General features: G+C 46.7%; 1 protein-coding gene across 25 annotated transcripts in view; it reads left to right on the plus strand.

Moving 5' to 3' along the window:
- The window catches only part of LOC8037831 (plasma membrane calcium-transporting ATPase 3), a 393495-nt gene that overhangs the window by 313667 nt on the left and 66222 nt on the right, over positions 1–13606 (plus strand). For 16 of the 25 annotated variants that reach the window (XM_040501873.2, XM_029992241.4, XM_040501885.2 and 13 more), the window contains 3 exons: positions 192–251; positions 4407–4592; positions 10397–10599. In XM_040501873.2, the coding sequence (XP_040357807.1) occupies positions 192–251; positions 4407–4592; positions 10397–10599 (449 nt within the window). The remainder of the gene's footprint in view (positions 1–191; positions 252–4406; positions 4593–10396; positions 10600–13606) is intronic. The other 9 variants (XM_040501879.2, XM_040501888.2, XM_040501883.2 and 6 more) reach the window with 1 other exon arrangement.

Genomic DNA, 13606 nt, shown 5'->3' on the forward strand with positions numbered 1-13606 from the left:
GAATTGTGTCGTTTCTGAATTTCAAACAATCTGAAACAACAAGCCCCCTTCGATTTTTGCATCTTTTTTTTTTTTGGCTCATTGCAGTTTGTTTGTTTGTTTTGCTTCTTTACCTGGCCTCTTTTTTTCCCTTCCCCTTTTTTTCCTCCCATTGTCTTTGCTGCCACATTGTTGTGTCCGCATCATCCCAGCATGCAGCGTTCCGGCGAGCGAAAAGGAGTTGTCGCCTCTCACTGAGTCTGACCAAAACGGTAGTGTATAAAGAGACTGCTGGATTTATTTGTCCTCAGTTCTTCCCTTTTTCTTTTTTGCGTCGCTTCATTCTCTATTTATGGTCTTGCATGGGAAGTAAGCTATCTCAATCACCTTTAAGGCTGGATCATGCACTTGCATTTGAATGCAGCCAAGTGCGCCGTAATCTCTCTTAAAGGCCGACCCACAGAATCGTCTTCTGCCGGGCAAAAAACCAGTTCCAAGTTTCCTTCTCTTCATTCCCTCTCGCACCCTTCTCCCTCCTCTCCCCACAGGAGCGGGTCTCTGAGCTACTCTCAGCAGAAAGGAGGAGGGTCTCTATTTCTGTAATGAAAAGGAACTGAGCGAGAGTTTTCTCCTTCCTGCTTGTGGGTCGGCCTTTAACTACTTGGCACGCTAGTGGCATCTATGAGGTACACCTGGAACTCTTCCAACCTGTCTGTAACTAGACCGAAGGTTTTTGTAGCGTTTGCGAGATCAAAGCTTCACATTGTTTATGAGAAATTAGTCGCTCGTAAAATATACAAGGAGAAAGAATTATGTGAATAAATGTATGAAAATATATACGGAGGTCGGAAGGAGTTCCAGGGACACCCGGTACTAGACGGCGAGATCTCGGTGCACTCAGTCGCTGTCCAACCCAGATGTATGAACCGGCCTTTACGCTCATCTATCCTTTTCTGTCCTTTGTCTTGCCCTAACATCGCACGCTTTTTTAAAATTTTTTTATTTCTTCCACACCTTCCTTGGAACTCTGGACCCGACTGCTGGAAGGAGAAGCACCACAGCCTTTGTGTAATGCTGCTCGTAGGCAATTAATGCTACGCAGTTCCCCGTTCGGAAACGTTTGCGGTCGTCCACATGCCTGCTGTAGTATGGTTCTGACTGCCACTGGGTTGCTGGTGGTGTGGGACGGCACGGATCCAAAGCACGCTGACACGGGCATTGCATTTGATCTGAACTGTCAAAATTTTTTTCCACTCTTGCAGCTTGCACGGCGGTTCTTTGGAAGTACCGCCGCGTCACTGTGAGGTGGTGTGTGTCCGTCTTTGGGGGTCGTCGTTGCAAGCTTTCGTAGCCTGCCTTAGCACTTTGAGTACCTGCCATTTTTCTTGGCTGTCAATGTTAGTGGGGTTCTGAGTCTTAGTGGTGAGGAATTCAAGAATTACTACTCAATCTGTTTTAAGAAAATTAGCTGGATTGAGTAACGAGGAGTGAGATTTTATGTATATTTTGTACTTGAAATTACTTAACTTTGTACCAAAGAACTCGCCGAAGGTCCACACCTGGAAAATCTTCGATGCACTAAGCTCTCATTAGTTCACGATCAGATAATTCATGCTTTTGACTAGATGTTTTATAGAGATCCCAAATATTTCGTTGGCTAGTTACTATTTCAGCACGTTTCTAAAATCGTTTAATTTGCTTCTTGCTAAGCTGTGTGCAGAAAGAAGCTCACAATTGAAAGGTATTTCTAGTCCTGTGACTATTGTAATGTGTAAATTTACAGAAATCTGGTATAAAAGACACCCGCACATGTGAAGGCCTTGTTCCTAGTTGCACATACTAAGAGACAGCTGACCATTCCACACTAGTGCACAGTGTGCTCGTTGGTTTCTGGAAAATTGGCGTTGGGTTCCTCGTGATGTGTCGCCATGTGTTGAGCTCTCATCGGAGCACCTACATCCACTGCCTTCGCTCTGGCACCCTGCCACACATTTATGACGCTTGCAGGAAAGTTTGACATGAATTTACATCTTTGTCTTGTGCGAAGTCTCACTAAATAAGCGTATACTAGGTATGTTCTTGGCACTCAAAGTGTTAAATGCCTGCATTTTAAAAAGCTGTTTTCTCTAACAGCCTTGGATTTTGTTGTGTAGCTTTGTCTGACTTGCTGCTTGGAGAAAATCATAAATGTTTTGGGAGAGGGGGGGGGGGAGATGATTTGTGCACTTTTCTGCCTGTAGGTGACACCACTAACCCACTGTAGTTGGCTTAGTTGGCTGCCTGTGGCTACATGCATGTGGGCATGGAGGAATTGATCAAACTTGCTTTCAAATTTCATTTGTCCTTTTACACCAGGTGCCGGCTTAAATCTTGATTTCTTCGTTGCGTAGCATAAACAGTGTATTGCTAATTGTGTTGTGATTTGCTTCTAGCTTTGATAGAATATTTTTACCGTTGGTTGAATTTGGTTTTGTGCTGTGGATTTATGTTTTCATAGAAAGAACAGGGTGCTAAAATGCTCGATGGAAATGAAATGCTGCAGATAACGTAATGTATATACATGTCATTTCACCATAGAGGCAAAATCTTTTAATTTAATTTTTCTGATTGTTTGGTGAGTTATAATTGCTTGTCCTGTTAGCTTTTTCCAGAAATGCCTTTAGTGTTTGATCAGTGTACGTAGGAATGGAATTATTTGTTGCGCTGTCAAATGGCAGTCTTCATTAATAAGGTTAATGCACTTTGAAGCTCTCTGTATTGCCACACTCAGTTTCAAAGAAACTTCAGAAATTGCACAAGCAAACTGCCCAACTGAGTGTTTTGAAGAAATTACGAAATTACAACAGTACGAAAAGGGAAAAAGGGTAATGAAGTGTACTGAGGCCTTTTCTCAGTTTATGTATGATGATGTAAACTGACATGAAGTAAAGTTCTGACCAAAACAGGCAAAAAGAAACAAAAAAGGACATTTACCAGATGTGCAGATGTTTGCAATTAAGCAGTATGCATTCGGGAAACAGTAGGCTCATTTGAATTACCTGCACTTCCTGCACCTTTGCAGAAAAGTGTAGGGCAGTGTACTTCCAATCCTATCTTAAGGGGGGACATGGGTGTTTGGAGCCAAAAACTGCCTAAAACTGCAGTCTTTTGAAAATGGCGATGGCTGTTGTTCTTCTGAACCTACTAGACTTCTAATTTCGTAGATGAATATTTGAGCTATAAATCAATTTATAATGTCTATGCGGGCTGATTGCGCGTTGAAGTTAACTCTAAAACATTGTTTTCACAAAACACAATTTTTGGACTTGTTGAAAATTTGCCGGAGGGATATCCCAGCACCTAGAGCAGATAGAAATATAACCTCTCCTGAAATGTGTAGCTAAATGTGTGAAGCATACGATGTTGAGAGCAGATTTTTTAATATAAGTCTAAAAAATTTTCTATTTGACCTTTTGTTTTAATACTTGTTAGCCATGCATTGAGCACTGAACTTCAATGTGTGGTAAAATCACTAATATTGGGTTTATCTTAAAAGTATTTCTAACATTGTATTCTCTACACTTCGTAGTATCTAGCCATTTGTTAAAAAGGATATTTTGTAAAGCAGTTTTTTCCCTATCGTTCCTCCAAACAAAGGCAGGCAAGTTTTAAATATCTTGAGGACAATTCTTCTGACTTAGGAAATTACCAGATATATGAAATCAGCACAAGAAACTGAACAAGCTTGTGTAATTTCATTCGGTTTGGTCATAAAACAAGAAAAAAAGCTCCAAGACCAGTGTTCCCCCTTAATACACATACTGGAAGTATGCTCCCTTACACTTTTCTGCAACGGTGTAGGTGGTGCAGGTAAATTGTACGAGCCTACTGTCCCGCAATTAAAACAATAAAATGAAATAAAAAAGCACACGGGAACACAGATAAGACTCAAGGCGAGGAAAATGCGAACACAACAGGCTCGCAAGATCCGTATACATAAGTGTAACCGGCTCGCTTTTGCGCTTACTCTTCTGTCACAAAAGTAATGTAAAATGCAACTAGTACTCCACATTGAATGCTTACATCATTGAATGCTCACAAGGTAAGTGGTATGATTCGTGCCAGTGACTTCTTCCGTTGGTTTTACCTGATCCAATCAAATTTATCGACAGTTCACATTCACCAAATAACTCGACGGCTTGGGGGGCCAGGTGACAAACGGCGTACAGAATTCTGAGCATCGGTAAATGTTTTGTTGTCAGACTAGCGATTGCGATTTGAGGGCCCCAATCGACACGCCACAGACGTCGAAACGGAGTGCGGCAAAGCTCGACTGCTCGGCTCCTCTCGACATGGCTTTAGCAGCGCTCTTTCTTGCGCAAGCTTTGGATGCCTAAAGTGCGTTTCTTTCTCCCTCCGCCTGGGTGCTTGACGCCTTCTGGGAGCAGACGAAGAAGCGGCCATGTCCGGCAACTCGCACATGGGCAACATCACTGCCAACACCCACCTGGAGCCCGCACGGGCGGACTCCATTGTCCCAGCGAGCGCGACCCACGAGGAAGCAAACCCCCGCAAGGAGAAGTCCGTGCTGCAGGCCAAGCTCACCAAGCTGGCCATTCAAATTGGCTACGTTGGTACGTGAGTCGCACGCGTTGTAGTCGGAGACAACTCCAGAAGCGTAGGGCGTGGCGAGCATTTCATTACCGCTCTGCAGCCAACGAGATTGCGGCACTGGCCGATAAGAACGCCGGAGAACGAAGCATGGAGCGTGAACGTAATAAGCCACGCCTGCGTCGCAATAAGTGCCCACCTGCTATTTGCGAAGCGTGCACATAATAAGCGGGGGACTTGTCAAGCACCCGCCCTGGGCTTTCAAGCTCACTCGGTTAACAGAGACGCTCCCCTGCATTGGCAGCTTTTCCAATCGTTCCGGTGCAAAGTGGCGAAGACCACCCTGCCTTGTGTCTCTTTCTGCATTTTTGTTTTCGGTCCTAATGAGCGCCCATCTCTCCAGTGTCTCGAGGTTATTCACAAATTATGGGTGGGCACCGGTTTGGTAATTTTGTAGTAAGAATATACTTCTCTCTTTCTTTTTTTTTTTTAGGGTGAGCCCATTGACATTGTATAAAGTTTTGCGAAAGAATCGCGCATAAATGACAGAACGCGGACAGCACATCTTTCATTCTGTCCTTTGTGGTAATTCTTTCTTAAAATATTATACTACTGTCGAGACCGGTTATAACAAAGTCAATTATAACGAAATAGCAACTACAGCGAAGCGATCACAATGTCCCGTTTCCTTTTGCACTTAGTTAACCGAAGTCGGTTATAACGAAAAAAATGACCGCATCTCCACGTGGTGAATGATTTTGATTGGGGCAAAGCTCTGGTGGTGCTAATGATACTGATTTTATTCATAGGTAGTGCTGATTGTGCTGATTTTTTTTTTTTTTTATTGCTCATAGGTAGTGCTGAGTTCTGGGTTGCGTTTAGGCTTCATTATTACTGCTTTATGGTCGGTGAAATGCAGAGCCAGTGGTTCTTCTAATGGATCAGCTTGGATCCGCTAGAAGCCGTGGGAACGCATCTCCACCGCTTAAGTCAACGGTCCATGTCAAAAAGAGAATTTTTGGTATGGATCGTGGTTATATACGCAGTTGAGCATTTGACCGCAGCGCCCTCTCCTGTATAGACGTTGAGCGGCTACATGCAACGTTTCATCCATGACATCCCCAGCTCTTGAGTTACTACCACATCTCAGAGCCCCCTACCCGTCTCGCAGTCGTGGCCGAGTGGTTAGGGCAATGGACTAGAAATCCATTGGGGTCTCCCCGCACAGGTTCGAATCCTGTCGACCGCGCAAACATTTTTTTCTTTTTTTAAGAAGACAGATGGGATGGCAACCGATGTGAGCACGGATGCCGGACGGAAAAGGCTAGACCCTAAGGAGCTTCGCCCCTAATAGCGGATATAGCGAAGTGATATCAGATTTCCGTTGATTTCGTTATAACCGGTCTCGACAGTATTTAAGATCTGAATATCAGAGTGGGAAACAAGCAGCGGTATATGCAGCATGGTACGGCACCAATATATTGCGCTAATGGTTTTTAAAAAAAAATTTTTTTTTTTCTGATAAGTAAAATAGAAGACAAAGTTTTTTCTTTTTCTTTGGATGACGCGGTATTGATGCTGTAAAAAGAAGCTTATATGTTGGTGATTAAATTTGATTAAATATATGTATGTTCATATACCGTAATATCCCGAGTCATCGCCCACCCCCCAACCGCCTGAAATTCGTTAAAAAAGTGGGGTGGGCCATGTCTCGGTGGGTGAGCACAAACACTTGAAAAAAAGCGAAAAAAACCGCCTATTTTTCTCTGCGTATCTAGCGCTGATGCGCAAGAGATACATCAAACTCAAAACTCGATTTAGTTTCATTGTTTTATAGAAAAAAATGCTCACGAAAGAATATTTTACTATAGCGAAGTCCGTTGCTTGCATACGCGCTAGAAACACCGCCGATCTGCATATAGCACGAACGTTTGTTCCGTGAAAGAATGTCACCATTATGTTTTCCCAGTTAGTAAAAAAAAGAGAGAAAAGTCTACAAGAAAATAGAAAAACCGACCAGGCGCAACGAGCGAGCGAGCGGACCAAAGGCGACCAAGAGCAATGCTGGGAAAGCGGGAACGCCGGTGGTCACGTTGGCAAATACTTTGGCGTCGGGCCAAGTCGGGCGCCTTGTCAATTGCAAGCTCTTGCGCAACTTTCTTGTTTGGTGCGTACATACGTGCGTCCGTGAACGTGAACGGCGGGCTATCAATGCACGGTTGGGACGCTCTGTAAACGTCTGTGTAGGACGTTCCAGCAAAGCTTTATTTACGCTTTGGCTTTGCCTAAAATATTGCACAACAGCGGTCGCGACGGGCGGGAAGAAGGAGCGGGTTCGTGGTGACCTTACTTCGGCGGAGACAGACTTTGACCTAACACTCCGCGGTTACGTTAACAAACTCTTATTTTGTTATCTCCATCGTTTTCTTTTCGCACGGATACACGACCACTTTGGGGTCGCTCACGGAGGAAATGCGTAAACAAAAAAAAGTGTCTTTCCCTCCTTCGTTTCACTTTGTCACGGACGTCCTTCAACTGTAAGGCCCGCGGCCGCGTCATTCGGGTAGGATGAGTGTTCGCGGATCCCAGAGTCCGCGCTGGGGTATTTGAAGGGGTGGGCGATGACTCGGTGTTTTTCCGGAAATCGAGATTGGCCCCAAAAATGGGGTGGGCGATGGCTCGGGGATGGGCGATGACTCGGGATATTACGGTACTTCTTTTTCCGACAAATGTGAAATAGTTTTAAATTTGAAATATTGCAGTATGAATGATTGCACAAGGATAACAAATAGGTAGTATACTAGTGAGGATTGCCATTCTGCACTTTGGGAATCTATTAAAGAGTACTCGAATATAGCATTTACTTGAAACCGGCTTGGCTGCACAGGCGTTGGTTGTAAGGACGGTAGAGACCACCGTCCGCTTCCTGTTGCAGAAGACCGCTTCGCAGTTTTGAAAACGTGTGCCATATGCTACTATGGGTAACCACGTTTATCTATTTTATTTATTTAACTATTATACTTTGGCTCTTTACTGAAAGCCATAGCAGGAGCGCAAAAAACAATGTAAAAAATTGAAAAAGTAAGAAGTCAACTTGGGGTCAATGTTCCTTGCAAAAGGTGCTAACCGTGTGCTGTACGCAGTGTGGTATACAATGTAAAAAATACAAAACTTGATCATGAGCATGCGTTAAGCATTCCTTACGAAAGGCATTAATTGCGTGTCATGCAAGAAAATGTTAAAAAAAAAGAAATCTTGAACATGTGCATGAAGGGCAATATCACTGTGCCCGGTATATCCAGGGGGAACCCCTGGAGATACAGGACACAATGGTAAAACATGTAGAGAAGTAGAAATATCTGGGAGTGTGGTTAACTGAGAGAAGGTGTCTAAAAGAACATGAAGATATTGTAATAAAGTAGGGAAAATGAGATTCAGCTATTATGAAACACAGGGCACTCTGGAACTATAATAGATATGAAGTTGTTAGGGGTATATGAAAGGGTGTCATGGTCATACCTCGGCAAACCTCACTCATGAGGGCCCTCACTCACCCTCACTCACTCTCATCTTCACAGGTGAGGTGAGGGTGAGTGAGTTTCTGAAGTAGGAAAATGCATGAGTGTGAGGATGAGTGAGGGCCGTGAGGGCCATGAGGGCGGTGAGAGCGGTAAGGGGTATGAGGGCCATGAGTGCGTGAGGGGCGTGAGGGCGGTGAGTGGCGTGAGGGCCATGAGTGCGTGAGTGGTGTGAGGGCCATGAGTGGTGTGAGGGCGGTGAGTGGCATGAGAGGCATGAGGGCCGTGAGGGCGGTGAGTGCATGAGGTGGTGTGAGGGCCGTGAGGGCGGTGAGTGCGTGAGGCCCCCTTCAGATCAAGCATCTTTCTCAGCAATTTTGGTGTTAATGACGGGTTGTTCTCTAGCTTTCCCTAGATCGACATGAATTGCTGAGATCGGGTCCGGCTCGAAATAAGCAAGCAACTCGGAGCAATTCGAATACGTTTGAAGCGGCTGCATCCAATCAGGGACGCAAAATTTTCACGTGATACCTCGTGCCGGTGATGATGACACCGAAAGACTTGGTTCTCGTTTGAAGTCAATTGTTTTTTTGGAAATAAACTGTTTCAGAAAGGTGCATTAGTATTCTTAACGGGATTTAAATGCACAATTACGCGTTTGTAACGCGTAATTGTGTCTAAATAGTGCAAGAAAAATAAAAGTTTATGATGACGATGGCAAATTGCAGCAATTGGTTGCTGCGTGTGATCGCGGGCGGCGCGTGTTGCTGGTGTTGCGACGTAAAGTTTCTGGCCGAAATTGCCCCATCTGAAGCTGGCCTGAGTGGCGTGAGGGCGGTGAGTGGCGTGAGGGCCGTGAGGGCGGTGAGGGCCGTGAGGGCGGTGAGGGCCGTGAGGGCCGTGAGGGCCGTGAGGGCGGTGAGTGGCGTGAGGGTGGTGAGTGGCGTGAGGGCCATGAGTGAGTGAGGGGCGTGAGGGCCGTCAGGGCCGTGAGGGGCGTGAGGGCCGTGAGTGCGGTGAGTGCGTGAGGGCCATGAGGTTCAGTGAGGGTGAGTGAAGGGCTGAAGGGTGAGTGTGACTGTGAGGGTGAGGGTGAGTGAGCGGCTGAACGTGAGTGTAGCTGTGAGGGTGAGGGTGAGTGAGGGGCTTAGGTGAATGTGGCTGTGAGGGTGAGGGTGAGTGAGGGCGACCTAAAATGCCGACCTCTGGTCATGGTGTCAGGACTGTCACTTGGGAATGTGGTATTGTGCATGAGGTCTGAAATCCAGGCAGGTTCAGAGATGCGGCAAAGGAGTGTGGGTAGGTTGGCATTGGGAGCACATGGGAATGCACCAAATGAGGGAGTACAGGGGGATGTGGGTTGGGCATCTTTTGAGAGTAGAGAAGCAATCAGTCAAGTAAAATTTCAACTAAGACTAGCTAAAATTGAGGATACACAATGGGCAGGGAAAGTGTACAAGTATCTTTATATGAAAGGTCTAAAATAAGTGGACAAACCGAACCCGTAAGCTGAGATCTAAATACATTTAACGAGATGGGGCCGATCAAAGCATATCGATAGAAAACGGAGTAAAGGAAACTGAGAGGAAATTGTGGGAAGAGAGAATGCAGGGAAAATCAGCTTTAACAATAGACAGGGCATGAAAAGAAGAAATAAAGAAGGAACAGTTGTATGATAATTCATTGGGGAGCTCATTGCTGTTTGAAGCTAGAACGCGGGGGGTGCTAAGAACGAAAACATAGGGCTAAATTCGAGGAAATGGGCACTGTATGCGACATATGCAACATATGCAACCGCAAAAGGGAAACTATAGAACATGTAGTTCCAAGCTGCACGAGGCTTCGTCCCACCCTCTTGGTGGGGATGGCTACAGATTTGGGGGGTGCTGGGATTTGCAGACATGGATGGACGAATGGATAAGTGAAGATTGCGGTAACTCAAAGGAGATTCGAAGATGCGTGGGAAAGATCTAGGGAGGAGTAAAAATGCAGATAAAAATAAGCAATGGAAACACTTTGAAAAGGGGGGGGGGAGAGGGAGTTTTTTTAGAAGGAAATTTATACAAATTTTAAAAAAAGAAGGGAAGTCGAAATGAAATGTTAGGCTAGGTGGTGCAAGCTACTGCCCATTGCAAAGGGTATAATCCATCCATCCATCTATCAATCTGTTTATTTCTCATGACAGGTACTAACCGTGTGCCGTGCACGGAGTAGTAGGTACACAATGCAGAAAACAAATAAAAAAACATGAACGTCCGTTGAACGTTTTTAGCGGAAGGTGTCAACCGCGTTGCATGGACGCCTTGCAGGATCGACGATAGCGGTGCTGACGGTGATCATCCTGGTGGTGCGCCACCTCATCGAGGTGTTTGTGGTGGAGGCCCGACCCTGGAGGAGCAGCGACACGCAGCACATCGTCAACTGCTTCATCATCGGCGTCACCGTCCTCGTGGTGGCCGTCCCCGAAGGTCTTCCACTGGCTGTCACCCTCTCCCTCGCCTATTCTGTCAAGGTGCCACACCATCTCGCCCTCCCGATTCCACGCCTAGTGCCACCCGGAATGCGTCTCTGACCGGCGTGTTTACCACACCCAAAAAAGTGGTCCCCCGATTTCCACCCGACAACGTAGAAGCGTTGTGCCGTCACCCGTCATGATCCCGGCGGTGACGCAGCGGCAGAGATGGTTCCGGGGGATTCCCATTCTGCCGTAGATCCACGGAGGTAGGTGAGAAGCCTCTGGAGGCGACACGAGACCACCAGAGGTGAAGTCAGAACTGTGGAGGAACGCGTCTCCAGCGACGACCAAAGCCAAGAGACGCTATTGGACGAAAAGGAGAGCCGACTCGGCGCCAGCAGCTGTTTTGGTCACCCTCAGACATCCTCCACACTTCCGGCTTAACTTCTGGTGGCATCACGTCGCCTTCAGAAACTTCCTACGTCCGTGTGTAGGTCGAGCTGCAGCCAGATGGTTGGCCGAAACCGAAGCAAATGCGAGACGGAACGTCGCGGGGGCGGCGGCGGCAGCGACCCTCTCCTCCCCTTGCCTTTCTTGCCGGCATTTTTACGATTGACAGCCGGGATTGCGACATTCAACGGCGTGACACACCGGCTCCTGCGATGTAATTTGTTGGCACTCTGGGACGATTTCCGTTGCACGGGAGGGACAGTACAGTGAATGCGCCAGTCAGAGACGCATTACAAGCACCGTTGAGCTACCTCGTGCCACCGGTGTCGCGTCAATCGTGTCGTCGCACCCTTCCACTTTTTGCGATGCAAATGATACAATTGCGACGAGGAAACGGCGGGAAATACGCGACGGCAGTGTGGAAGAACTAAATGGAATCTACTATTCAGGGGTGGAACGGCTGCGCCATTTGCGCCATTTTGCGCCAGACGTATGTGTCTGCGCCATCCCGCGCCATGTTGCAGAAACTGCGCCACAGCCAATACCTCGCGCCATTATGCGCCAAATCGCAAAACGTGCGCCGAAAAAAAGTTTTATTTTGTCTTGGTTTCGGTTTTTATCGACTCGATTGTCAACAATGAGGGCGTTTAGCCTGGTCGGCCTTGCAATCCCTTGTTCTGTTTATTCCCTTTGTCTATCCCGAGTCGGAAGCGCGTGAAAAAACTCGGATTCTAAGCGCTACACCACCTGCGACTGGATTGTTACTCTTCAACCATAAGCGGTAGGCCAAGTAGGCCGAGGTGAGGTCGAGTCGTTAAGCGTCAGATTGCACGAGGCTCTGCGGCCCGGGATCCGGACGTCATCCAGTCGAAAGCAAATGAGCAAAATATTCCTTTTAGTGCTTCATCGTTAGGAGTTGGAACCGCATTCTTGCAAGATAAATCGTGATTTGATAGAACTGAAACGCGGTCCAATCCGAAACCTTGCCGGTCAGCAGCTCTACTCTGCTCGGCGTGCATTAACCTCGCTCCTGCTTATCGCTTCAAATACGATAACTTCGTTAATCGCAGTCTGCTGCTTCGATATCGAGTTGCACAATAGGATAAACTCTCGAAATTTGTTGCCCTGTTCCTCCGTGCAACTGCACGTCCGTTGCTTACGCACGTCACGTGGTTCGCACATATAATTACTATGTCGAGCACGTGTGGGTTGTGCGATAAGCAGAGCTGGTTTGCATCTTGAGCGTCTGAAGGCCACTCAGAAAATATCAAAGACGCTATCTTCAGAAACATAGAGTACTTGCTGTTTGATTCTCATTAAAGCTCACAAAGATTCAAGTTTTCGCATATATTACACTGTTATCCCCTCTACCTAGGTCCCTAACCGCTCATGTTCATCTCTGCTGCTAAGCACAATTGAAATTGCTTTCGTGCTTGTCTAAGATACAAGCTGAAGTGCAATGCAAACTGATCTGAGCTGCTACTAGCCTGCTCCAGAATGTAGTTTTAGCTGCTCCCAACCTGCTCCCAACCTGCTCCAAAACAGCTGTTTCAGCTGCTCCCGTGGCTGCTCCCAAGTACATTTCATGAGTTCCACCCCTGACTATTTGTACTGCTAGAAATTAAGTTTTCTGATTTCTTCGATGATTCGTCAATCATTATCGATGCAATGAAGGCAGCTCCATTGAATGAAGGGCTGCTTACTGAAGCACTCATGGGACATGCAATTTGGTGTCTTAGTCTACCAACCCTGTGAACACTTGAGGTCTTGATTGTTGGCTGATTGTGCCTAAGGATTGTTATAAGTTCAGAGAGGCTGAGTCACGGCTTGTGGTTTGGGCGCCGTGAGACCCGGGAAGGCAGGGAGCCAGCCTTTTGGGGGGAAAGCGTTTTATTCCGGTTCGAAGTCGTGCTTGCACCAGCTCCAGCGCACCGCGTTCCTTTTCTCTCCGCGTGCACAGTCTCCAGCCTCGGTCCTTTCGTCGTCACTTCGTCTTTTTCTCGTCGCACCAATCAGCGCACACCACGGGTAACAAAAATATAACAATCACAAAGCACGATAACCCGTCGGCGACGGCGCGCGCTGAATCCGCTGCCTCGTGCATGCCACATGCATGACACGCCCCCCCCCCCCCTTTTTTTTCTTCTTTTCCAATAAAAAAATCACAATTTGTGTATTCCTTTACAATCGTAACATTTAGAACAAAAGAAAACGAACTGCGCGCACATTCCCATCCATTCGGCGTGAATGATCACTAGAAAGACTGACAAATTTCTTGAGAACATCTAAAGTACATTAACCACAAACAAAACTCCACCCGGCTACAGCCTTGACAACGCATCAGCAGGGACATTTCTCGTCCCTTTTACGTACTGGACATTCAGGTTAAATTTTTGCAACGCTAGCACCCAACGAGTCAGCCTCGCACTATTTGGTGCTGCTGACGCCAAATACTGCAAAGGGTTATGGTCGGTGCGAATTTCGACCTCCGCCCCAAATAGCCACGTTTCCAACTGACCCAAGGCCCACACAATCGCGTAAGCTTCGCGTTCGATTACAGCCCACCGGGTTTGGGGATCAGTTAGTTTTTTACTGAGAAACGCCACCGGGTACT

Source organism: Ixodes scapularis, unplaced genomic scaffold (genome assembly GCF_016920785.2).
Source record: "Ixodes scapularis isolate PalLabHiFi unplaced genomic scaffold, ASM1692078v2 PGA_scaffold2__306_contigs__length_199485367, whole genome shotgun sequence".
In the NCBI taxonomy this organism is placed as follows: Eukaryota; Metazoa; Arthropoda; class Arachnida; order Ixodida; family Ixodidae; genus Ixodes; species Ixodes scapularis.